The sequence below is a fragment of the Ambystoma mexicanum genome, chromosome 13 (assembly GCF_040938575.1).
Source record: "Ambystoma mexicanum isolate Mex_15411 chromosome 13, UKY_AmexF1_1, whole genome shotgun sequence".
Taxonomy (NCBI): Eukaryota; Metazoa; Chordata; class Amphibia; order Caudata; family Ambystomatidae; genus Ambystoma; species Ambystoma mexicanum.
Window position 1 is genome coordinate 407,039,573 of NC_090938.1, and position 23,697 is coordinate 407,063,269.

Below are 23,697 nucleotides of genomic sequence, written 5' to 3' on the forward strand. Positions count from 1 at the left end.
CAGAATTGGTGGGGAGACCCATCGAGGTTGACGTCATCACCTTCATCAGAGATCCAGCTAATGTTGCTCATATGGGAACACTCCTCCATGGCATAATGCTGCAAGTAGAGCTGTCTAACTTCCAGAGAGACTACATGAGGAGATTCCAGTGAAACCTTCCGCCGAGGAACAGAGCGAGGGAGTTAAAACTCTTCATCTTCCCGCGGAGGGACAGATCGTGGGAGCAGAGACTAGAACTTCACCGCTTTGTTTTATTTTTTATTTCGACTTTGATTGATTGCTATTCTTCCATTTCTTCGCATTGAACAGTGTCCAGCTTGTCCTCAGCTTTTCCATAGTCTAGCAAGGGAACTGTATCCCATGTCCAGAGACGATCATCACCCGCAAGAGGGGGGACTCTTTGAAGCACTTGACACTTTATGACATGGAACTGGTTAAGAAACAATAGTGAGTCGAGGAGAAGTATAACATTGACAGTTAACTGAAATGGGGGCCCAGAACAGTAACCTGGTCCACCCACAAACAGAGGGGCGCCCCCGCTTCCCTGGAAGGAAATGCTGCCAGTTTTCATACCGCACAATTATGTGTATATGTATAGTGATTATCATTGTCTTTCTGTCTTTAACAATCAGAACTGCATTTTTTATTGGTGCACGAAGCGTTCCAATTTCAGTCCACCCACCGGATAATGTACACATAGGTCCCACAAAAGCACCGAGACCGTATATAGTTATTCCAGTCCCGAGAAAATCTGATGGTAAGGTAAACGAACTAAAATTTAATGTAATTAGCAGTGATACATACACACTTGAGGTAACGAATGAAGAGAAAAGCTGGAGACAGGGTCAGCACGGAATGAATGAAAACGTTGCACTGACCACTACATGCGGACACATACTGAATGCACACGAACGGGGGCAAGTATCAATGGCTACAGTACCTCGAACTAAGACAACAGAAAGTATGAGACTGCTTACCGAACAACCAGTCCCAGAAAATAGTAAAGGTGACCGAAAAGAATCAAGTGAAAGGCCGACTAAAGAGGATATAGCAAAGGCCCTCAAGAAGACAGAAGCGGCTGCAGGAGAATTCACTGAAAGGACACAAACGTTGATAGATCATTTATTCCCGTTTATAGCCAAAGCGAAGAAACGACAGGAGGAACTGAAAAATAGAACCGCAGAGACTAGTGACAAGCACACCAGTTCCAACACAAGGAACGAGCACCAGGCCCACGGTGCAGCCTTACGTCGGGCTGATGGCAGACAGTTGGTGGTTAAAGGCACTCATCGAAAAAATACAAGAGGAGAGGAAGAGAATCGCAAAACCTCCTCCAATCACACATCAATAATGACAAATTTTGCCTATAACAATTGCTGTCTGAATGAAGAATGGGGGTGTTGAAGCGAGACGGACGATCGCATCACTGTTGATTTCCATTGTTTCCCCGTTTTTTGTACTGGTCATTAAACGGACTTCCCTTTGTCAAACTACTGAGTTGTCCTTATTGATTGGTGTTGGAGTAAGCAAATCCTGCACCCCATCCTCCTCAAGGTGCAGCTATCTCACCTTAAAAGTACTTGAGGGTGAGCTCTGATCCCATGGGCCCCAGTGTCAGATATCGGAGGGGGTTCCCTTTTTCGCTCAATTTCAAATGTCAGGGTGAAGAATACAGGGTTACGGGAAGAAGCAGCAGGAGTTCTTCAGAAATTGAAAGCGCAAGACAGAGGGCTGCCCCCGGTGAGACAGGAAGCACCCAAGAAGGGAAGGAAGCAAAGCATGGACCCCTATCGAAACGTGGAAAAGCTGTAAACTCCAGGAAATATTGCTGGTTTAATACCCTGTGAACTTTTATGCGCATCTGAAGTTGTGACACTGCGCAAAAACATACCAATGTCAGCAGTGGGCACCAGCGATTATATCAAAGTTCCCGGATGACAATGCCCACACTTGCCAGGCTTGTGACTTCTGCACCATGAGGTCCTCAGGACACATCGAGCACCAGTGGTGCTTATGTTATCCTTTTTATGTACACCGCAGAAATGTGCCGAATGCCAAGTTAACTGCTTGGCAAAGGGTCCCCCAGAAGTAGCCCTTACTGAACTGTTGATTTTATTTTCCCTTTTCTTTCTTTTTCTCAAGGGCGCCTCTTTTGCATGTTTGCAACATGGTTAGTTCAATGGGGTTTTTGAGGCGGCTGGGGGGATTAGTGGGGATAAAAATGATAAAAAGGTAGGGGTTTGGTACATGGCACCCAAAAGCACCTGAGCTTATGCGCACCAGAGGTAGACGGTGGGGATGGCATTGCTCGCCTAGGTGCACACTTACAAGTACCTTTTCAAGACACACCACATACCCTTATTTCCTTACCAGCAGCAATGAGAGATCTCCACCAGCAGGGCGATGCAGGCTAACGGTACAGTTTGCTGTTAAAGGGCACAACTCTCTGCAAAAGCGCTCTATTCTCTTCAGAGGATAGAAGCAGTCTGGCCTGGATGTGATGTTTGTGCAGGGGACAGTATAGAAAAGGGGGGGGGAGAGCACGCACTAAGGGGGAAGCTTATTGGTGCTTCCATCTGGGCCACGGATGATACGAAAAAGGCAGGGGTGGGCATCCTCTACCGCACACCGGACTGAAACTCAGAGGGGTGGGGCGTTACCTCCGCAGCACCCTAGTAAGGGTGGCCTCTCCTATCGATTGCGAGATGCATGTCTGATTGATTCATGGTGAGCGATGCACTCCAACACGAAGGCTTATATTTTTTACTCCCAACCACACCACACATTTTCCTGTATGGACTACAAGCTGGTGGAAGCAGCACAAGAGCACAGAATAGTAGAACATTGTTGACTGGCCAGATCACAATATGACCACCCTCACATTAGATTGGGGGCTTTGCACTCCAATAAGACACAGGTGGGTGTGTAGCGACACTCTTTTCAAAGACTCCCTCTTTCAGGAACAACTTTGTAAGGACATTGGGGAGTATTTCCATAACAATGACACAAGCGATACCTCACATAACACAATCTGGGAGGCATCAAAGGCAACATTGAGGGGAGTATTGATAGCAGAAGGTGAAGCTAAAAAAAGAAACTGCACGCTACGGGAAGCTGCCCCGAAGACAGCCATTAAGCTCAAAGAGACTGCCCTCCACACGTTAACTGACCAGTCAGCGCAATCAATAGAAGAGATCAGAGAATTTAGGAGTGATTTGAACGAGCTGTGGAAAGCCCCAACACAACTCTGCTTCCTAAAGCAAAAATACTTTGAAAAGGGAGAAAAAGCGCACACCATGCTGGCAACAAGGCTAAGAGCACAGAGAGCCAACAGGGCCGTACACAAGGTCAGGAGATTGTCTGGGGACCCCTTAACATTACCACAGGAGATAACGCAGCACTTCAGTCAGTTCTAGGCCACACTGTACTCGGCAGAGAAACCCAATGATATAGAGGGCATGGAGAAATAACTCGCCAAGCTTGTGCAGACAATACTCTCGGCAGAAGATTGCGAGCTGCTCAATCACCCAATAGACAACTTGGAAATCCTCCGAGCAATAGCCAAGCTGAAAGCGGGATCGGCACCAAGACAGGACGGCTACACCACAGCATTATGTAAAGCATATTGCCCAGCCCCATTTCTTGCCAAGGTTTTTAACAACAAAATGCAGACGGGGCAGGCACCTCCATCTTTCACCCAGGCCAGGATAATATAGTCTTGCCCAAAGAGGGCAGGGATAAAAACGTATTGTGGCTCATACCGTCCGATTTCAATGATAAACGTGGATGCAAAAATATATACAAGCGTCCTAGCGAATCGACTAGCAGCTATTCTCCCCAAGCTAATACATGAAGACCAGGTGGGGTATGCGTCTTTGCCAGCAAGGCTTGGACAATATTCGAAAGACTTTGGACCTCGTGGCTAGCCTCAATGAGACTGATGAGGACCTGTGTCCGATATCTATAGATGCTGAAAAGGCCTTTGACGGGGTCGAGCGGCCCTTCCTACGAGCAGGCCTTAATAAACTATGCCTGGGAGAACAGTGGTCGACAGGAGCATTATATCGCAACACGTTTGCCCAGGTTGTAGTCAATGGGGTGGCCTCAAAGTTTCCACTTGAGTAGAGGGACACAGCAGGGTTGTCCTCTTTTGCCCCCGTTATATGCAATAGCCATCGAGCCACTAGCATGATCATTCGTCAGAGCATTGACATACAATAAAGCGCAATGGGACAGAATAAGCTGGCGATGTTCGCAGAAGACATCCTAATTACCAATGGAGGTCCCGGGAGTCCCTCTGCCAGACATTAGTCCTGGTTACGAGAGACTTACCCAGAGTCTTTAGCTCACTATCTTTCACAGAGAAGAAATATCCTAAACATATCAGTCTTTGTCCTGCCCTGAGGCAGTCCAGCACCGAAATGCTAGGCAATTCTCCTCTGAACAAGAGTACCAACAGCATCCCCAGAAACGTGTTTCGGTCTAGTTTGACCTCATCAGTAGGAAGGAGCTGTGCCTCTCTAAGAATAGTGAGCAAGGGGTCCACGTCTGGATTCCCCTAGTAACTTAGGGTGAGACCCAAAGTTACTTAAATATACAAATTACCAATGGGGGTCCTGGGAGTCCCTCTGCCAGACATTAGTCCTGGTTACGAGAGACTTACCCAGAGTCTTTAGCTCACTATCTTTCACAGAGAAGAAATATCCCAAACATATCAGTCTTTGTATCCGATCATATGTCACATCCAGAGTCTTCTGCCCCAGCATTCCTCGGAGCCATTGCAGAGCACGGGAAGCACTCTGGGTTCCACATAAATGTTTCTAAAACTACAGCCATGCCTCTAGTAAAGGAAGGCATCCAAGTTTCAAGTAGCATCTCAAAATGGAATTCAACTCTGAGAAAATGGCATTAAATACCTGGAGGTTATCCTCACCCCACAGATGGGTGACTTCTACGGGGCAAACTATCCCCCACTCTGGATGGGTATTTTTCGAGACATCAAGTGGTGGACAAAGCTGACCCTGTCTTGGGCCGCCAGATTCACAGCTATCAAGATGAATATCCCAAGGCTGCTGTTCTTCTTTCAATCTTTGCCTGTCATCATATGGATATTTCTCCTCTGTGAAAGATAGTGACTTAAGACTCTGTAAGGCTCTCGTAACCAGGACTAATGTCTGGCAGAGGGACTCGCAGGACCACCCCTTGTTATTTGTCATCATTCGTCCACTTACAAATCAAAAAAAGAGCTCCTTACTTTTCTGTGGGAAAGCCAAAGACCCCGAATTGCATACAAGACTCTCATTCTACCAAAGAATGCGGGTGGGTTCCGTTTGAGTACTACAAGGCATCAGAGCTGTGCATACATTTGGATCATCTGTGAGAAAACAAGGAAAACAATGGGTGGTGCTGGGGAATGGACTCTTCGCCCCGGTCACGTTGGGAGAGTGGTTGTGGGTGCGCCAGCACAGACTTCCTCGCAGAATTATTATTTTTATTTTCTCATATTGTTTTGCCATCATGGATATATCACCACTCAGGTCCACAAGTGAGATAGGTCATACCTCTAGTCTTATTTTTTAAGTTGTTATTTTCACGACCCCCTTTGCACATTGACACGTTTTCTATGTACAATTTTCGCTGTAGTCTATCATGTCCAATTTTTGGTGTTTCTTAATCTGGTCTTACAAGATTACTTCAAGCTTACATGCCTCAGTTTGAGGTATTCAGTTAACCGCATAAAAATGCCTACTCATGTTAGCTATGATAATATGTGCCAGTTAACCGCTTAAATGATTATTAATTACATTTGTCTACATAATTTTGTTGACCTATACAATTTTTATGCTATCTATTGGTTGACTTGCATTCGCGCTTATGCGATCCTGCTTCTTTGTACATTTTGATATGCTGGTTTTGACTAACTTGCACTTGCACTTTATCTCATTATGTCATTATGTCCTTAGATTGATATGGTACATCGACTGTCGCCTTGCACTTTACTATATTATATATTTAGGATTATAGTACCAATGTGGACTAGTTCTTATCATGTTATTTGTATCTCTTGCTGGCTTGAATAATTTTTATACTGCCCATCGGTCAACCTGCATTCGCACTTTATGCCGGAAGGGCTTGTATGATCTTGCCTTGCTGCACATCTTTTTATGCTGTTCCCTATTAACTTGCACTTGCACTTTTGTTATTATGGGTTTGAATGTATAATACCCTTAAATAGAAATGGTACATTGATTACTGCCTCGCATTCTGTTATCATATTTATAATGTTGACTAACTTGCAAACATCTTCATTTGTTTGATCATCTGATGGCTCTTCCATGGCTATTTTTTCCGGCACTGAGCCTGATAAACAGTCTATTAAGACACATGAGTTACAATGTCTGCCATTTTGTACATGTTTATGTTGCTATTTTGCCTCTTTGCTTTTTTGGCACAAAGTCCAATCGTGCATATGTATGTTACGATTTTTTGGCTTTCTTCGATTTATACATAGTTTGATTATGCCTGGCATTGTTCTCTCTTTTAGCTCATTCAGCCTCCCCTCAGACTGACCATATGTTTTGCAGAAATTATAAATCTTTCATACTATCAGCAAGTGCAGAATGCAATTTTGTTACTCCACAACTAGGTATTTACATCATGGTATATTGGCAGTCTGTATATAACCATATTTTTATTTCTGTACTATTATCTTTCTACTTCATTCCAGGATGATATATGTGCTATACTGCTGGCTTACTGTTGACTTCTCATCACAATATGGCCGCCAGCAAAACAGTCTTCCATGGTACTTTTAACTCAACCAACATAGATGATGGACTACTTGCTATTGTTATTTGTGTCTGTGTACTCTGCTGTACCACGTGATCAAGCGCTCAGTTGAGCGTGAAACGCGTTGTGGGTGGGCCGTTTACCAGGCGTCCTGCTCTTGTCTGTTTGTTGCTTCCCCAGCCCCCTCTTGCTCTGCACACTCCGTGCAGGCTGTTTTTACTATTAAAAATAAAATATTTTCCACATCGTCTCGTGCGAGCATTGCGCATTTCTTTCTGGGTCCTCTCCCTACTCGGGATCGTAGGACCCCCATGGATCCATGGTGAGTGCGGTCCGTCCTTTCTCCTCCAGTTTCTTTGATATATATATATATATATATATATATATATATATATATCCTCCTAGCTTACCCAAACAAATTCCAAGCGCTTTATGAGGCAGGACTAGTCAGAGCAGGTCAAATATGGTGCAAGGGGTCTATACTAACCAAAGCTGAGCTGGAACAGGCTTTGAGCTTAAGCACCATCCCAACTCTCGAATACCTGCAGCTTCCAAGCATACTATTAGACCCACACTGGCGAGAACTGCATTGACACAGTAAGAGCAGGTCTTTGACACACATTCAGGCACGAAAGCTATACACAGCGCTACTTAATAGGGGACACCCGTCAGTGCCACAATCTCAAAAGCAACGAGAGGGAGTCATAGGACCACATGAATGGGAAAACGTTAAATAACCAAGTGATACCACAGGTTTTGCCAGGTGCTCTCAGAATGCTCTTGTTAAAAAAAAAAAGCTGCTATATACGTATGCTTTGTTCTCTATTAATTAGTAAATTAAGAAAACAGTCCATTAGTTGAAGTGTTTCATGCCCAAATCAAAATTGCATTATTGTTCATGAAGGCAAAAACTCATTCTCACCTTTATTAGCTTGTTAGCCAATGCATTTCGGAACATTGGTCCATCTTCAGGGCTGAGCTCTTAACATGACGTTTCTGTGTATATGGGATGTGTAGAATACGTTCCTCTGGTGATTTCCAGGATATTCAGAATATGGTAAAGATTCTGCGCATAACGCAGGAGAGGGAACGTTTAGCCCACCATTTATAGAACAGTTTAGTCTTCCACAATCGCTTCAAATGCTAAATAGCAGGCTGCTGCTCGGCTGGCACCTAACCCCATAGACACATTCGAAAATGTATGTAGGGATTAGCCCACACTGTTGGAGGGGATGCACAATGATAAACTATTACTGGCACTACTGGTGGAGATGCCCGAAAGCACAACTCTATTGGAAATAGGTGTTGGGCTGGGTGCATGTCATAGAGGGTATAGACAGACCCTTGTCGCCCTTGCGGGTTGTTGTTTAGGGTTGAGGAAAGGGGTGAGGACTATGTATTGCTCCCGCACATGCCTCGGAACTTGGTACTGGCCGCAAGGGCATACTTGGCAAGGCAATGGAAGAGAGCTACCTTTCCCACAAGGCGTGAATGGTTGCAAAAAGCACACAACATCTACGAGGTGGAAAGCCCAACGGTAGCCCTTCTGGAGACACATGGGCACATAGACCAAGAGTGGCTCCCTTTTCTGGAACATTACAAAGCAGAAAAGGCAGGAAGAGGACAGCCCCGGAGCCTCGCCTACTGCCAATGAGACGAGGATTGTGGATATCAGACAGTTCCATTGCATCAAAGAAGCGTGGCTGAGGCGCGCATCAGCAGGAACTGAACCTTTTCGGCTGTGGCCTGTGGGGTGCATGAGGCTTTCTGTGCGGTTAGACATTTGGGTGTTCAGAGGTGGTTCCAGTGTTTTTCATGGCTGTGATGGGGAATGGGGGAGTTAGTTTAATCAATGCAGTTGGGGGCATGAAACTCACGACAACGTAAGTAACATTCAGCTCTCGAGATGTGAGGAAACCCTTGAGACTCTGCAAGGTTGTTTTAAACCTGTTTTAATGTGATTTTCTGATGTATGTTAAGGTTCCATGGTTATCATAAGTTGCAGGCAAGTGTTTGTCCTGTTAAAAATAATAAAATTCAATTTGGAAAAATAAGAAAAGGAAATATAAGAATTGGTTACACTCATAAGGCTATGTTCAAACAAGAGGATGCTTTTGGCCATTTTCGAAGAAACAGACAGGTGAGATCCGGAAACCTTTGAAAAATGAGGGTACCCCACAAATAGCCTTACAAACAGATTCAGTATCAGAGGCTGGGCGGATCTCATTTTGAATGATTCTTTGTGAATCCCTTAAGCAAAGAGTTAGTTCGTCTGGCGGGATCAGGTGAATCCAAGTGGGATCTCACTTATGATAAAGAGGTTATTGTAGACCTGATATAACATGCTAGTAATTCGCGAGCACCCGGCACACATGGTTTGACAAATATGCTCAAACAATGTCCAGAGCTATGGGTCAGGCTTCTTGGAATTACTATTTGATCAAATAATAAGGGTTAAAGAGGTGCCTTTGTCTTGGAAATGTGTGATAATACCTAAAGGGTGATGGGACGATTCCAAGTAATTATCGACCTATCGCCCTTTTAGATATCCCTGGGAAGATATTTGCCATCATGACATTGGATTGTTTGAGGGCATGGATTAAGGAAGCTAATCGAATAGACATCCACCAATCAGGTTTCGTTTGCGGGCACTGGAACGGTCTTAAACGCCCAGATTATGAAATTATTCCAGGGTGTGCGTTGTATAAGACACCAATCTTTCTGCTTATTGATTTCATGCAAGCGCTCAAAACCGTGGACTGCTCACTTTCATGGAAAAAGATGGCTACTTGGGGCTGCCCCAGAGACTTACTTGAGATAATTAGGGCTCTAGATTCTTCAGCGTCACTGAAAGTTAGACTGAACGAAAGGGGTGAAATTTCTCTAAAGATATTAAAACATACAATTAAATATGGCTGCCCATTAGCGCTGACACTTTTTAATTTGTTCATTTCAGATTTGGGAGAGTGGTTAGGTGAGGCTAGGTCCTTTCCTGCCCAAATTAATATATTGCCATTAAGATGGATGTTGTATGCAGATGATCTGGTCCTTTTAGACCAGACCTTTATAGACTTGCAGCAGCAGCAGCTGAACATGCTTCAAGCATACGTTGAAGCCAACAGTTTGGCAGTGAATGCTCTAAAATCTACTGTTCTGGTAATTCAGCCCAGTAGGAGAACAGTATAGGTAGAGAACCTTTGAAAAAAGTGCACTCCTTCTCCTACTTGGGTATACGTATACATTCTAGCAGAGTTGTGAGTCTCACGAGTTGATTGCAAACCCAGGTTTGGTAAAAGAGAAAATGTGGTGGAATGACTGAATCAAGACTTGTGAGGAATCAAGAGGATACAAACTATTTTATACATTTTACTCATGAGATAAACATATTTTAACACTTGGCCTTCTTATTAAATGAAATTCCCTAACCAAAATTTTAGGAATAGTTTTCTTAGACTGCGTTTTAAACTTTATCCAACTTGTGGAATTTTAGTTGTTTTTTCAGTGAGGGGGAAAAAAATACAATACATGCAGATTCTGCAGCAAAGTTTCTCAGAAGGAAGCGCTAAAACATATTTGTATTTTGCACAGGGTTAACTGCTTTGAGAACTTTATACTTTGAGCGTTTTCTGGCAAGTTTTGTTGCGAACACTGTGGAAGATTGGTGGAATATGGCTTGTGCTGGACAGGATACGTCATTGACTATTGCTGCTTTTCATTTTGTAGGGAAAAGTATTGAAAATGGTGAATAATTCATATGAATTGTAATGGTTTAAAGGTGTTTTTTATCAATTGTAAAGGCAATGAACTTTCCTGTTTATTTTGTATTGTACTTTGTAGGAATTGAGAATTGCTTAAATAGGAATTCAATGTAAAGATAAGTTAATGTAATGATTATGATCATTTTTTTTATTTACAATGTATTGTTGTGATGATGCAAAAGGTTTATAATAAACTGAACGCAATAAAAGTTACTTCTTTTTCAAGGAGAATGGCTCCCTTCTCCTGGATAATGTACAAAAGAATGTTCTTGCAGAACAAAAATACCAGGGGGAATCACTCCCTTACCCTGGCCTGTGGGTTTCACACAGTCTTTATATCATGTCACATCCAGGAAAAGCTCCCTTGTCCTGGTGTGGATTTGTACAACTTCCAGTAAAACCAGGGGGAATGCCTCCCTTTCCCTAGTGTCTCCAGCTTGACTCTCAATGCAGGACCAAGAGAATGCCTCCCTTCTCTTGATATGGCTTGACACAGTTCTCTACAAGGCCAGGGGGAATGATTCCCTTCCCCTGGCGTATTTAATGCAACTCCTGGTTTGATACCAGGAGAATTACTCCATTTGCCTGGTATTATTTGATATAGTTCAACAAGGCCAGGGGGGAATGACACACTTCCTCTGGCATCTTTATGAAAGCTCCTGATTTGGTACCAGGAGAATGGCTCCATTCTCCTGGTATTTGCTTGGTACAGTTCTTTCTTACTGCTTTCAGCTTGATGCACACTTCGCCACTCTGATTTCTTTTTTTTAGCAAAGTTTCAAATCTTGTTGGGGTCCCAGACCATTCTCTGGGTAGTCAGTGATCTCTCATTTTCACTGGGACAAGGAAGATTTCCTCAGATACTTTCAGTATCTGCTTTTGGATCCTGACCCTTCCCATGTTCGTGGTAGTGTCCCTGACCCTTCTCAGTGGTCTTATCTCTGCCACTGCTGCTTCTTGGGCTTTGATTAGGGTCCCCAACCCTGCTCGTATTTATGGTAGGGTCCCCAACCCTTCCCTATGGTCAGTTGGTTTATGTATGACACTGACATGAGGAAGATGGTGTTGGGACGGATGAATGACACTCACTAGACCCATTAACTGATTCAGTCTCACTGGGTGGAGGGAAATCTGTTCGAGCACCTTTCCCCCCGCTCCCGTGTCCTCTCCAGTTCTCCCACTTTTGTTCCCTGTCCTTCCCCCCTACCCCCACTGCTTTGCCTGCGCCTCTGTGGCATCAGCCTGGTTAAGTGCACCTCATTCTCTGCAGTTTGCTATGGTGCCATCTAGCTCTTCCATCTTCTCAAACTGCTTCTCTATCTCTTATCCTTCACCCCTTACTATGTCCGTCAGGAAGAAACTCCAGAAGGACAGACTGGGCTCTTATCCAGGCAATCCGATTGCAGACACCCACGTCACTGCCTCTGCCAGAGAGAATCTCACCGACATCCTCTTTGTTGTTCCCTCACCCGACCTATGGACTCTGCATATAATCGCTCTTCTCTCTCCTTTCTCTTCCTCACACATCAATTGTGGCACCTGCTGGGAGGTCCTTCTTGCCCTTTTCTCCACCTCCAGGGTGATCATCAATGACTACTGCAATGGTACCATCATGGTACAGGGCCCTCAACCCAACCTTCTACACTTTGATAGGCTCTTCCCCCGCCTTATCAACCTCCCTTCTCCTTCTGCACTCCTCCAGCATCCCTGGCTCCCCTGCCAGCAGTGCCCACCTTGGCTCCCTTGCTGCCTCCTAACCACCCTTTTACCCTCGCCACGGCCTCCTTGCCGCCACCCCCCACATTGACAACCTTGTCAGCCTCCTCCTCTTTGGTGAACTTGCCACCCACTAACACCGTATCTGAATCTCCCTTGCCCCCTGCGGCCCCTTCTGCACTGGCTCCCTCAACCACTGTGGTCCCGGCTCCCTTGCTGGCCTTAGCTCCTCCTCCTACTCCTACCTCTGTCCCTCAGGCACTCTCGCCACGTATGGGAAGGATCACTGTCCCCCTGCTCCCCTATAAATCTCACAAATGGCAATATGCTCTCCATTGCCATACGTAACAGTCACTCAGCTGTCAAACACTCCTCTGACATCTGCAACCTCCTTGAACTTCTGGATCTTGATGTTCCTGCCCTCACTGAAACTTGGTTCAAGGATAGCTCTGTCACGAGTATTGTCACACTTCTCCCAGAAGGCTACAAGGCACTCTCTCTGCCTCGGCCAAACAGACCAGATGAAGGAGCAGCAATGATCTTCCATGAGTGAATCTGTGTCCGCCATTCCCACTCAGCCCTATTCATCCTTTGAGTGCCTGGTCTGCAGGCTCTCCCTCTCTCTCCTACACTCTCTCTCTCCTTCACTCCTGCTGGCCACCTTCTATCGGCCACCTGGTCAACCCTCCCTCTTCCTTTTGGAATGGGCTGACCTGGTCTGGGGTCTCTCCTTTCTTCCACTTCTCAACTCCTCCTACTGGGTGATCTCAACATCCATCTCGACTCGCCCGATTCCTCAGGACCTTGCATCAATCTTTGCGACTCTCTCTTTACATCTTACCCTCAGGCCCAACGCACAGCGCGGACCCCACCTTGGCTGCTCTCATCTCAACTGTCATGCCTCTATATATCCCTCTCACTACTTCTCTCTCCTGGACTGATCACTCTCTCCTCTCTTCTCACTTGAAGCTCTCTTCTCCTCTTGCATCAGTAAGCCTGACACTGCCTCCTGTCTACAAAGTCATCAGACCCAGAGTGTCAGTAGCTGCTTTTGCCTCTACCTATTCTGCTCCTTCTACTCCTGTGGCCGACTCCCACTTGAACATCCCTCTCTAACTTTAAACTATCCGTTTCCAACACTCCTGATATTCTTGGCGCCATCATGACGGTGGAAAGGAAGGAAAGGAAGGAAGGAAGGAACAGCAGACTGGAGCAGGTGGGGTATTGGCTAGGGAGTGGAAGTGGTATTGCTGTATGAGTCTGCGGTTTTTATCCGGCGAATGTTTAGAAGACAGTGTAAGGAGGGATTGTGAAGCAAATGGTACTGAATGAAAGGAAGGTTCTTGAGTAGTAGTAGTATGGAGGAGGGCAGTATTTGTGTGGGGGAGGGTAGTAGAGTGACAGAAGGAGGAGTGAAATCAAAGGGTGAGGCAAGAGCAAAGAGGAGTGAAACATTGAAGGGACAGAGGACTAGTGGGAAAAATGAAGAGGAGTGAAGTAGCCATGAGAGTAGAAAAGAAGATGTGAGAGGGGGCATGATAGAGACACACTAAAAACCTTTAAGCAAAGTTCCACAAGGCTTCTACCTTGTTCTGACTCTGGCTTCTTGAGGCAGTATACACATCACAGTTAGTAGTGCATTATTGGGAATTAGAATAATAGTCATCATGATGCAAGGCTTCCACAATGCACCCATATAGGATCACACATTTCCGGGAGCTATTGAGATGCCGCTTGTAGCCTAGAGGAGCATTGTATCAGAAGCATTAAGGAACTATTTACTGTTAACGCCACACGTCAACTGGCACCATAAAACCATACCTATGAGACATTCACTCTGTATATTTGGAAGTGTATGTAAAAGAATACTAACACCTTTAGAAGACATTTCAAGATAACGGGCCACACACAAAAGAGGCAAAAACATGGTTTTCATCTTATGTAGATGTTACATTTGTGGCACGCAATGTAGCTTGTCATTCTACAGTGGTAGCTCCTGCTTATTGGGCGATGACTGATAAAGAGGAGCTGCATTATGATCCTGCTGATCCTACCTTTATTCAGCCCCTGACATGACTTGGAATTACATAAATAGGTGAACTTTGTTCCTTAGCAAATATGCTCCTTAACATGTTCCATAGTGCAATAGTTTCCTTCTACACATTCTAAGACCTCAAGTAAGCAAGGCCATTTGAGATGCACTATCGCAATGCTAAGTGTTTTAATAACAAATCCCTTGGCAGCCACTGTCAACTAGGTAATAGTGTGAGCCACAGGGATCAGCAAGCCATGCCGCCCAGCTCTATCCATTGTAATCATATCTGTGGCTTTTCACTAAACTCATATCTGGATTTTCAAAATATGGCAAGGGACTGGAATCTTCATTTAAAAAAAAAAAAAGCAGTTCAATCAGTTTGTCTATTCATTAATTTGTGTGATTTGTGTAGCGCCTTTCTCCATAGTTATGGTCCCAACGCGCTGTTGGTTGCACTCCCTCAGAGGGACCGGAGTACGAATTTGGGAGAGTTGGGAGGTGTCATTATGCGTGTTTGCATTTCGTCCAATTAAAGTTATGGGATGGTGGCCAAGACCCTGCTAAGCACCCTGTCTGAATGGCGTGTGGATGGGTGCCACAGAGGTAAACTATGAACTAAACAGGTGGGATTGTGTTGAAGGAGATAGAGAATTATGCGAGAAGCTACAGTGTGAATTTTTTTCATCAAAGATAGCTTCATTCTTACGGCAGAGGTGTTTTGCAAGAGTGTTATATGTGAGTGCAGGGTGTGTGGAACACGCCCATACCTTCAATTAAGTTAAGAAGCTGTGTTGTGCGAGGGGAGAAAATGTGTTAGCTATACAAACAACATTGTCTACATCCCGGGTTCAATCTATTTGCAAAGGGCAGTGCTACGCTTCACAGACAATCTAAGCTCTATACAAATACATAACATTCACCCTTTGAGAGGATGAGTGGTAAATTGCCATCCCTTAGTTCCTTCTAGTGCGAGCAACGCCCTCCTTTTAAGTTTTCTTATGGCGGCCTAGCCAAGCCTCATGTGCTGTAGAGTTACATAGAGTGCAGACTATAAAGAGGGCTCAGGTGTGCCAGATTGTCGTCCTCCCGGAGGATCAGAGTGGGTTTCCTATGGTGCATTTAAGGTACCCCTCTGAGGTACATAAGAGTGCAATGCCTAACCCACTGTCAAGATTCTTGACATGTGCAAGTTACTGAAATACCTTCTTGAGTCCTTCGTATGAGGGCAGGGTTTGAGATGGCAGAGTGCAGTAGATGGAGGCGAGACAAGGAAGTTAGCTGAGAGAGGGGTGAGTGTGTGTTTGACGAAGGGTGAAGCTGGTATCTGAGAGGAAGAGGAATAGGAATAGGTGCCGGGTGGGGCAGGGAAATCAGGAGCTGAGGGCTTTCCTAAAGGTCAGGTGACTCTCTATGAGACTGAGTGCGAGGGAGAGGCAATTCCAGTAGGTGGGTGCAAGGATGGAGAAACAGGCACTTCTTAGTCTGAGGTGTGCAGGGGTGGTAGCATGTGAGCATGTTTTGGAGGAATTATGGGCCTTTCATGTGGATGGCGCGGTGGGTAATGCACATGGCTTTGAAAGAGGCCTGTTGGCTGATGGGCAGCCAGTGAAGTATCCTGAGATGTATTCTCTGGGGGAAGAGTGCAAGGAGGAGCCTTGCTGCAGTCTTTTGGATCCGTTGGAGCCGTCTGTGTTGAACTGCAGTTGCGCCTAGGTAGAGGGAGATAGAGTAGTCTAGGCGCGAGAGGATGATGGCCATGATTGCAGAGACTCTATGGGAGTAGGAGAGCTATAGAAAGAAGCACTTGAGGATGCAGAGGTGGAAAGTGCATTATCTGGAGACTGCATTGATGTGACGGGAGATGGTCAAGTCTGAGCTAAAAGTGCAGCCTAGGTTTTTGACTGAGGGAGATGCAATGGGCATGAGTCCTAATGAAGGAGGCACAGGGATTGGTTGGGGAAGGAGGGCTGTTTTGCTGCAGATAAGGATTTCGTTTTTTCTGGGGTGGAGGAGCAGGTGGTTGTTTGCCATCCAGAGGTCAATGTCTGTGATGCAAGATGACAGTTCTACGCACAGTGTAGATGGGGGAGTTGGGAATCTTGAGGATGATCCGAGTGTTATCAGCATATTTGTAACAGGTGAGATTGTGGGAGCGGATGAGGGAAGGATGAAAGTTAGAGGATGAAGAGGAGGCTCCCTGAGGGACACTGTGGGGACCGGGGTGGGGGGCAGAGGAGAAAGGAGGGATGACGACGATTTGGGAGCAGTCGGAGAGGCAAGAGGAGATCCATCTGAGGGCAGAGTACCTGATGCCTAGGTCAAAGTCTTTTTGTGAGGATGGAGTGGTTGATCGCGTCGAAGGCTGCGAGAGTTCGAGGAGGAGGAGGAGGAGTACGGCATAGCCCTCAGAGTCTGCTGTTCTTTTCAGGTTGTCCCAGATGGATACAAAGGAGGATTCAGTTCCATGGAGGGGTTTGACGGGCAGGGAGTGCTTTGTTAGTAGTAGTTTGACGTGAGAGGTTGAGTATGCTGTGGGGAAGAGACTAGCTGTTAGTGAGTGGTTGGTAACTGATCTGACGAGAGTGCCTGCACAGGTGGAGGAGAGAATGTTTTTGAGGAGGGCCGTGGGAGCAAGGGTCTGCCGGAGATCCTGAGGGGCGTCTATTGGAGAGAAGTCTTGGGAACTCCAGATGGGAGTTTGCAGAGAACAATCTGAAGAGGACATGTGTGGGCAGCAGGGGTAGAGGGGAGTTGGTAACGGGCGGAAGAGGGTCATTGTTTAGCGTGGACGGGGAGGCTCATTTCAAATAGCTACGTTGAAGTAATGATCAGAGGGAGTGGGGGGCGGTCGCACAGTGCTTGGGATTCGGGGGACGGTGAGGAAGAGCGGGGGCAGAGTGGGGTCTTGAACTCAAGAGATGATCTTGTGGAGTTTGTTGCAGGGGTTGTTTGCATTGGCGATGCAGGAGTTGTAGAAGGCACGTTTGGCTTTCCCAATTTCAAATCTGTAGGCTCTCGTATGTCTAGCAAGAGTGGCTTCGTTTTGGGCGGAAGGGTTGGTCTGCCATGCCAATGGCGTTCCGGACGTTGGTTGGGGGTTTTGAGGTATTTGACAGTACGGCTGAACGACCTGAGGGGATTTTGAGGATTTAAGGGGAATAGAGGTATTGGTGGAGGAGGTCTGGGGAGGAGGTTCCTCCTTGGAGGGAGAGATTGGAAAGGGAGGAGAGTAGGGAGGAGGATAAATCCGGACAGATGGTTACCTTGTTTCAGAGCGGGATCCTGGGGGCGTTAACAGGTGTGGGGAGGGGTGGAGGGAGTGGGAGTCTGAGCTGAGTAAAAGATAGCAGTGTGATCAGTCCAGACGACGGGGTGGGTGAGAGGGAATGAGATCAGGTTGGATGAGCTGAACACTACATCTAAGGTGTGATCTGCAATGTGTGTGGGACCCTATATGAGTTGGGTCCTATGGAGGGCTTCCAGGTTGTCAAGGAGATGACGGGTCATGGGGCTGGAGGGGGTGTCAAATCAGATGTTTAGATCACCATGGACGGCACGCGTGGGATGAGGGACCAGGATGGTGGCTACAGAGTCACTCAGTCTGCAAAGGTTCTGTTGTAGCCCAGGGGTCAGTAAAGGAGGAGGAAGAGGTGGGAGACGGAAGGAATTTGACTAGCAAGAATTCAGTCATCAGTACAGGGTTGTTTGTCAATGTTTAAGGGTGTGAGGTAAGGTTTGTGGAGCATAGCTATTCCACCTGCTCTGCTTGGTCTTTTGTGGATGACCAGGGAGTAGCCTGGGGGCGTGGGTGGCGAGGGAGACCTTGTGTGCAGATGGGAGGAAGTCAGAGAACGAGGTTTCAGTGATGAAGAGGATGTCTGTTTTTTTTTGTCGGATATGAGGTGAAAAATCATGTGTTTGTTTCTGGCTACTGATCTGGCGTTGATGAGGATGCAAGAGAGGGTGAGGGGGCAATGTCCCGAGGAGGGGGTGGGAGAAGCTGCGGATAGTGAAGGGATGGAAAAGGTTTGGGAAAGAAGAGGGAGAGTGTGAAAAAGGGGGGGGTGGGAGAGGAGCAGAAGGTAAGAGCCTGGAAAATTCCCGGGATCTCTTTGTGCGTATCCGATAGATTTTTTTATCTAAACCTTTCAAAAGTATTCTGACTATTAACATTTTTTTAATATACAGTGTGATGAAGTTCTCTGCCTGGTCTGTGAACCAGTGAATGATGGCCCCAAAAGTGAGGATTCCCTGGTTACCCAACTTGCTCCCCATCAGAAGGGAGGGTCATTTGCAGGGGCTCAGGGCAGGAGAGTCCTGCTGCTCCAAGCCCTCCACAGCCAGTTAATACCATATGCAGGCTGTCCTTGATCAATCCCTAGCCCCCAAGATGGCCAGTGCATGCCAGTCAGGGCAACGTTGACCTTCTCCAACAGAGTTTGAAGGTCTCCATAGACAGACCTGAAAAAGGAATAACAAATGCCTCATTTTTATCAGACTCTTTCATTAGCATGGTATTAGCAGCACTTCTCCGGCTACGATTACAACCCCACATGCCATGCCAATGGAGTCATTTCCAAGCCCCAGTGAGACGCCGGGGGACACATGTTTAATAAACGGTTCTAAATTTAGAAAATCGCTGGTTTCTCTGTGGTATGATATTAGTCCCTTAAAACACCTAGTAAGCCACTCTGTGAGCTATGAAGACCTGTGCTTGCTACAAAGCTGCAGGTTTGTGCTTTCTGATCGTGGGTTTCCCGGCAAGGAGCTCTCTCTCAGAAGATTTAGTGTTGCAAATTCCCTGTGACCCAACGTTCTCGGAACATTCAAAAAGTTTAAACAGCAGACCAAGTGCTTTTATAGAATAAATGCCCACTTTGAGGAAGCAACCACTCAACCAGAGTCCTACCCAGGGAGAGCACTCAAAAAACCAAAGGCCCCAGTCAGGGTGGGAGTTAGACAGCAGCTGAAGATTGGAAAGAGCTGGAAAAAGCAGAATCTGGATAAATGGAAAAGATGGAGGTAGCAGCAGCAGAGTGCAGGAGACATTGGCAAGAGCTAAAAGAGTCAAGGAAGTAATGGTAAGACCAAGAGGGACAGCAGGAGCTACACTCTAGGATTACCCATGAGGTATGGGGCCCCAAAGACCCACAACTAGTCCATCCCCTAAAGAATGGTTCTGGAAACCCTAGAGCCTGTATCACCCAGAGAACTGAAAGGGGGGTTTGGGGTGGTGCGTTGGAGTGGTAATGGAACCTCCTTTCTGAATTTTAGGGACTGGGAAAGACATTTGAGTGCCTGGCCCATAACCTGGTTGATAGGGCAGGACACTGGTGGGGCCTCCTGGGGGCTGTGATGCCCAAATAGACCTAGGAGGAGATCTATCCTTACATTTTAGTTTTCGATTTCTACTTTATGATGGCCCCTTTTCATAACCATTTCCCTAGATAAAATGTTTAAAGTGGAATCAATGGTCTTGGTGTACTTATTAGCCCAAGCCAGCCCCATAACAGGGGTGCTTCGTACAAGATTTTTGTCAGTTGCTAAGCCTTCCCCAATTTCTGCTGAAAAATGCAGAGGCATCATTAGCAATATTTAAGAGGAGGGTGCCCTTAATTCTTAGACCCATTTTAATCACTGTCTCATGCTCAGTCATTCACAATTCACTGTTCTGTCTCAATACAGCACCAAACCAGACAATATTTGACTTGCATTACCAATACTAGAAATACAAGTACATACCATCTTAAATCCTGATAACACTATCCCCATGCCAAAAAAGCTTGAAATTTAAGCGACCTATTAAGGAATTGTCAAGCTCCATATAAAAACACATCTTTTCATTAATAGTCTTATACCAAGGCTCATGTAACATAACATGTGTTTTACAGTAGATAGATGAAAGGATCTCTTCCTTTTGTAGCCATGCTGGTTACTTGTTCCCTTCAGGAGCCATGCAGAGACAAGTCATTTGTACGACGTATACAGCAAATGCCAGCTATCTGTGAAGCATGATAAGTTCTCGATGTGAAGAATAGTTAAGTTATTGGCACAAGTGATACCTACAGTCTTCTAAACTGTAATTCCGGCTCACCAAAGGTCCCTTCTCTTCATAATCACCTGTGCAATCGTAACCATACTATCCAACTCGCCACCCACCCCCAACCTTTCGTTGGAGCTTCATACTCCTACATTCTCTTTCAAAAACACATCTGAGCGGTCATGTCAAGGACTGGGAACACCACCCCAAAACAATTTTCCAACGTATCCCAACCACCAGAACTCTCTTGAGACTCGAAGTGCAAGCCACCTGTTCCTGTCAGTATACACCCACCACCTGCCCCCATCAGCTTCTCCACATAGCTTCCTCTAGGTGGGAGATACTCACTGTGAGGACATCTGTGAGCGCTCGCCAGCAGAGAAGCTGCTGTTCCGACACTGGCCAGTCTCCCGCTGTAAACAGAAAAAGCACAGAGTTGTCTGTGATCAGAAAATAGCAATTATTGATAGGAGATCTCTTTTGACAGGATATAACAATGGAGAAAGATCAGATGAAGAGGATGGAGGACAGGAAATGGGAAAAAAGAAAAGCAGAAATGCTCATCTCATGATAAACCCTTTTCTATCTACTATAAAAGCATTGTTTTTCTCAAACCCTTTCCAGGAAAGGGTGGCCTTATTGGATATATGCGAGATACCCTGGAAGGCTGGATGGTTCACCTTTTCAGGAATGCGACAGACCAGCCAAAGTTAATAGTCCTTTAGCAATGAACTAGTATCTCACATGCAATTCAAAGGCCCCTGTAGCTCACCTGAACACAAGGCCTTCCTCATTTTAAGAGATGCACGTAAAAGCAAGTCATTGCATGGGTGAGGGCTTTACAGGGCAGCACATTTGCAACTATGAAGCTCTATCTCACCTCAAGGCAAGCACACTGTGCACTTCCATAGCCGCTCTCTGGTAACCCAGTGAGATAACGGACATTGCTTCTCTAGTGCAGGGTAACACCACCCCCTAACCCCCTTCTGCCTTCCAATGTTCCATTGAAGAACCACAAAACCCATGGCACTAGCAATGCCCAAAGATGAAAAAAAAAATATCCCATCCATGTTGATCAAGGGCAGCTCCCAGGAGGGCCAAGTCAAATGGCCTTGTGGAATGTACTGATTAACAAATGCCATTTTGGCCACTAAGTTCTTGCCAAATTAGACATTAAACTGTTGCTCTACACGGTTCCTTTGCTTTTCCTTAAATGCATGGACCCTGTAGTCCCTGGCCTTGCACTATTGTGTCATTTCCTTCCTTCCCATGAAAATATGATGGCTTGCCATTACTCACTCCCTCGCTGTTTTTCTACATGCAGCATGCCCTCCCTATGCTTTTGAGCTCCAATTCTGAGGTTAACCAACATCCTGATCCTTCCTTTTATCCCAGGACAGAGGGCTGGCAGTTGTTAAAAACCCAAGGGAGAGTGGCTATTTGGCCTTGCATATACCTTTTGGGGCAGCCCTAAGGAAATACATATGCTGCAGGCCCACCACTACAAGCAGAGGCGCCGCAAGGGCTTCCTCACAGGAGCTATATCCAGGTGGTTCTATGTAAGAAACCAAAGCACAGTTGGTAGCCAGTTCAGAAACCATTATTACACAGGTGACACTATTAATTTCTTTATTAGTTACAATTGTGCCACTGGGAAAAAAAATGAGTCAAACATGGCTCCTGTGCTTGGCAAATGGTCTTGATATGGTGAGCTGCTCATTAGAAGAGGTGCTCTTCACATTAAAGCACACAAGCACCCCAAATGCCAGCTGCTCATTACTGGGGATAGGCACTAATTCCTCGCAGGGTGGTGGGAAATGCTATTTCGATATACTGGCTGCTAGTATCTATGAGTCCATTGGCTGGTGCCCCAATGTTTCGAGGGACTAGCTACCTATGTCCGAAAAATATTTTCAAGAATAAACTCAAACAGTGGGACTGGGTCAACAATTATGACCACTTGGCAACTATTAGAAGTTATTGTTATGTTTCGATGGTAGTCCACAAATATTTAAAACCCCAGGAGGTATCTTAGACAATGCCCGAACTTGTCAGTACAGAGCTTTCAATTAAGACTGCGTACCAATCAACTCCCAACATCTGTTGCTGCAGAAGCATCATTGGGTATCCCGCTCGAAGACAGAGGTTGCCGTTTATGTAAAAACGGGGATACTTCAGACCGCTAAACATTTATTTACGGAATGTTCAACTATGTGCACTGAATACATGAATATTTTAGGTCACACGGTTGCTCGCTATGATTCCATCAAGGACGAAGCTTTTTGGACCCATTGTCTTAACACGGAAAAAGAAAGCCTGCATATTGCACTTGATCGCCTGTGGTGTGTCATGAGAGCGGCTGCTATTTGTTAAGCAATGATTGGGCAATGTTATTGGAAGATTTTGACTCCCCCATTCCTATGCCAATGTTTAGATTTGAATTTTAGATGTAACTTTTTTAATATGTATAGTATTTATTGTTTTAACGGATAGGTTTTATGATAACTGGTATTAGGTTGCCTGCATTAGGATTTAAAATACGCTGCTATCCCCTCTAAAGATCATAGCTATAAACCAAAACCTAAAGCCTTTGATGAAATTGTAAACTGTTACTGCACACTGTAGTAAAAGGGTAAAGCTATAAATAAGTACTGAATGCTGTTGATAAAACTGTAAATGCTTAACGCTCATTGTAGTAAGTGTGAGTGTAATTGTGAAAGATTTTTCATATCTAAACTTTTAACTTTTATAAGAATTGCATGTAATTAAATTGTTGATTTATATTTTGTACAAGTTCTTTTAGAACTATCCGCAAATAAATAATAATGGTCTTGTTATGCCGTTGCCTACTTGCCTTTGTACAATTTTTACCCTGCCCTCCCCTTAATGCACTCTCCATTGTTCCTACTATTCCCCCCTGCCCCCCCATTTACCCCACCCCCTGTTTCGTGGATCCTCTTGGGGTTTCCTTTGGAACTGTTTGGAAGCACTTCAGGGCTTTGTTTTGCTGATTTTGTGGAACACTAACCTCTTGGACTGGTCAGACTGAAGATTTGGTATCATATAGACCTCCCCCCCACCACCACCCCTTGGGGGATGCCTACTACTTGGGAGGCCAGTGCCACACTCACCAGAAGTTATGGGCAATGGGTAAACAGTCACTGCATTTCCACCAATTTGTCACAAGGGGATACTATGGACAAGGGAGAGTTGTAGCACTATCCCCGTACCAATTCCAAACTTGATCTCTTATAGCTATAGGGGAGCCCTTTTTGTCACTTCCGTGAACCCACATCAGAAAAGAATGCTTTAAAAATATTGCTGTCATATGATTTCAGCATGGACTTGGACATATTCTT

General features: G+C 45.5%; 1 protein-coding gene across 2 annotated transcripts in view; it reads right to left on the bottom strand.

Moving 5' to 3' along the window:
- DCAF11 (DDB1 and CUL4 associated factor 11) overlaps window positions 1-23,697 on the bottom strand; it is a 631,260-nt gene that overhangs the window by 503,603 nt on the left and 103,960 nt on the right. For both annotated transcript variants that reach the window (XM_069634008.1, XM_069634009.1), the window contains exon 4: window positions 20,687-20,751. In XM_069634008.1, coding sequence (XP_069490109.1) covers window positions 20,687-20,751 — 65 coding nt within the window. The remainder of the gene's footprint in view (window positions 1-20,686; window positions 20,752-23,697) is intronic.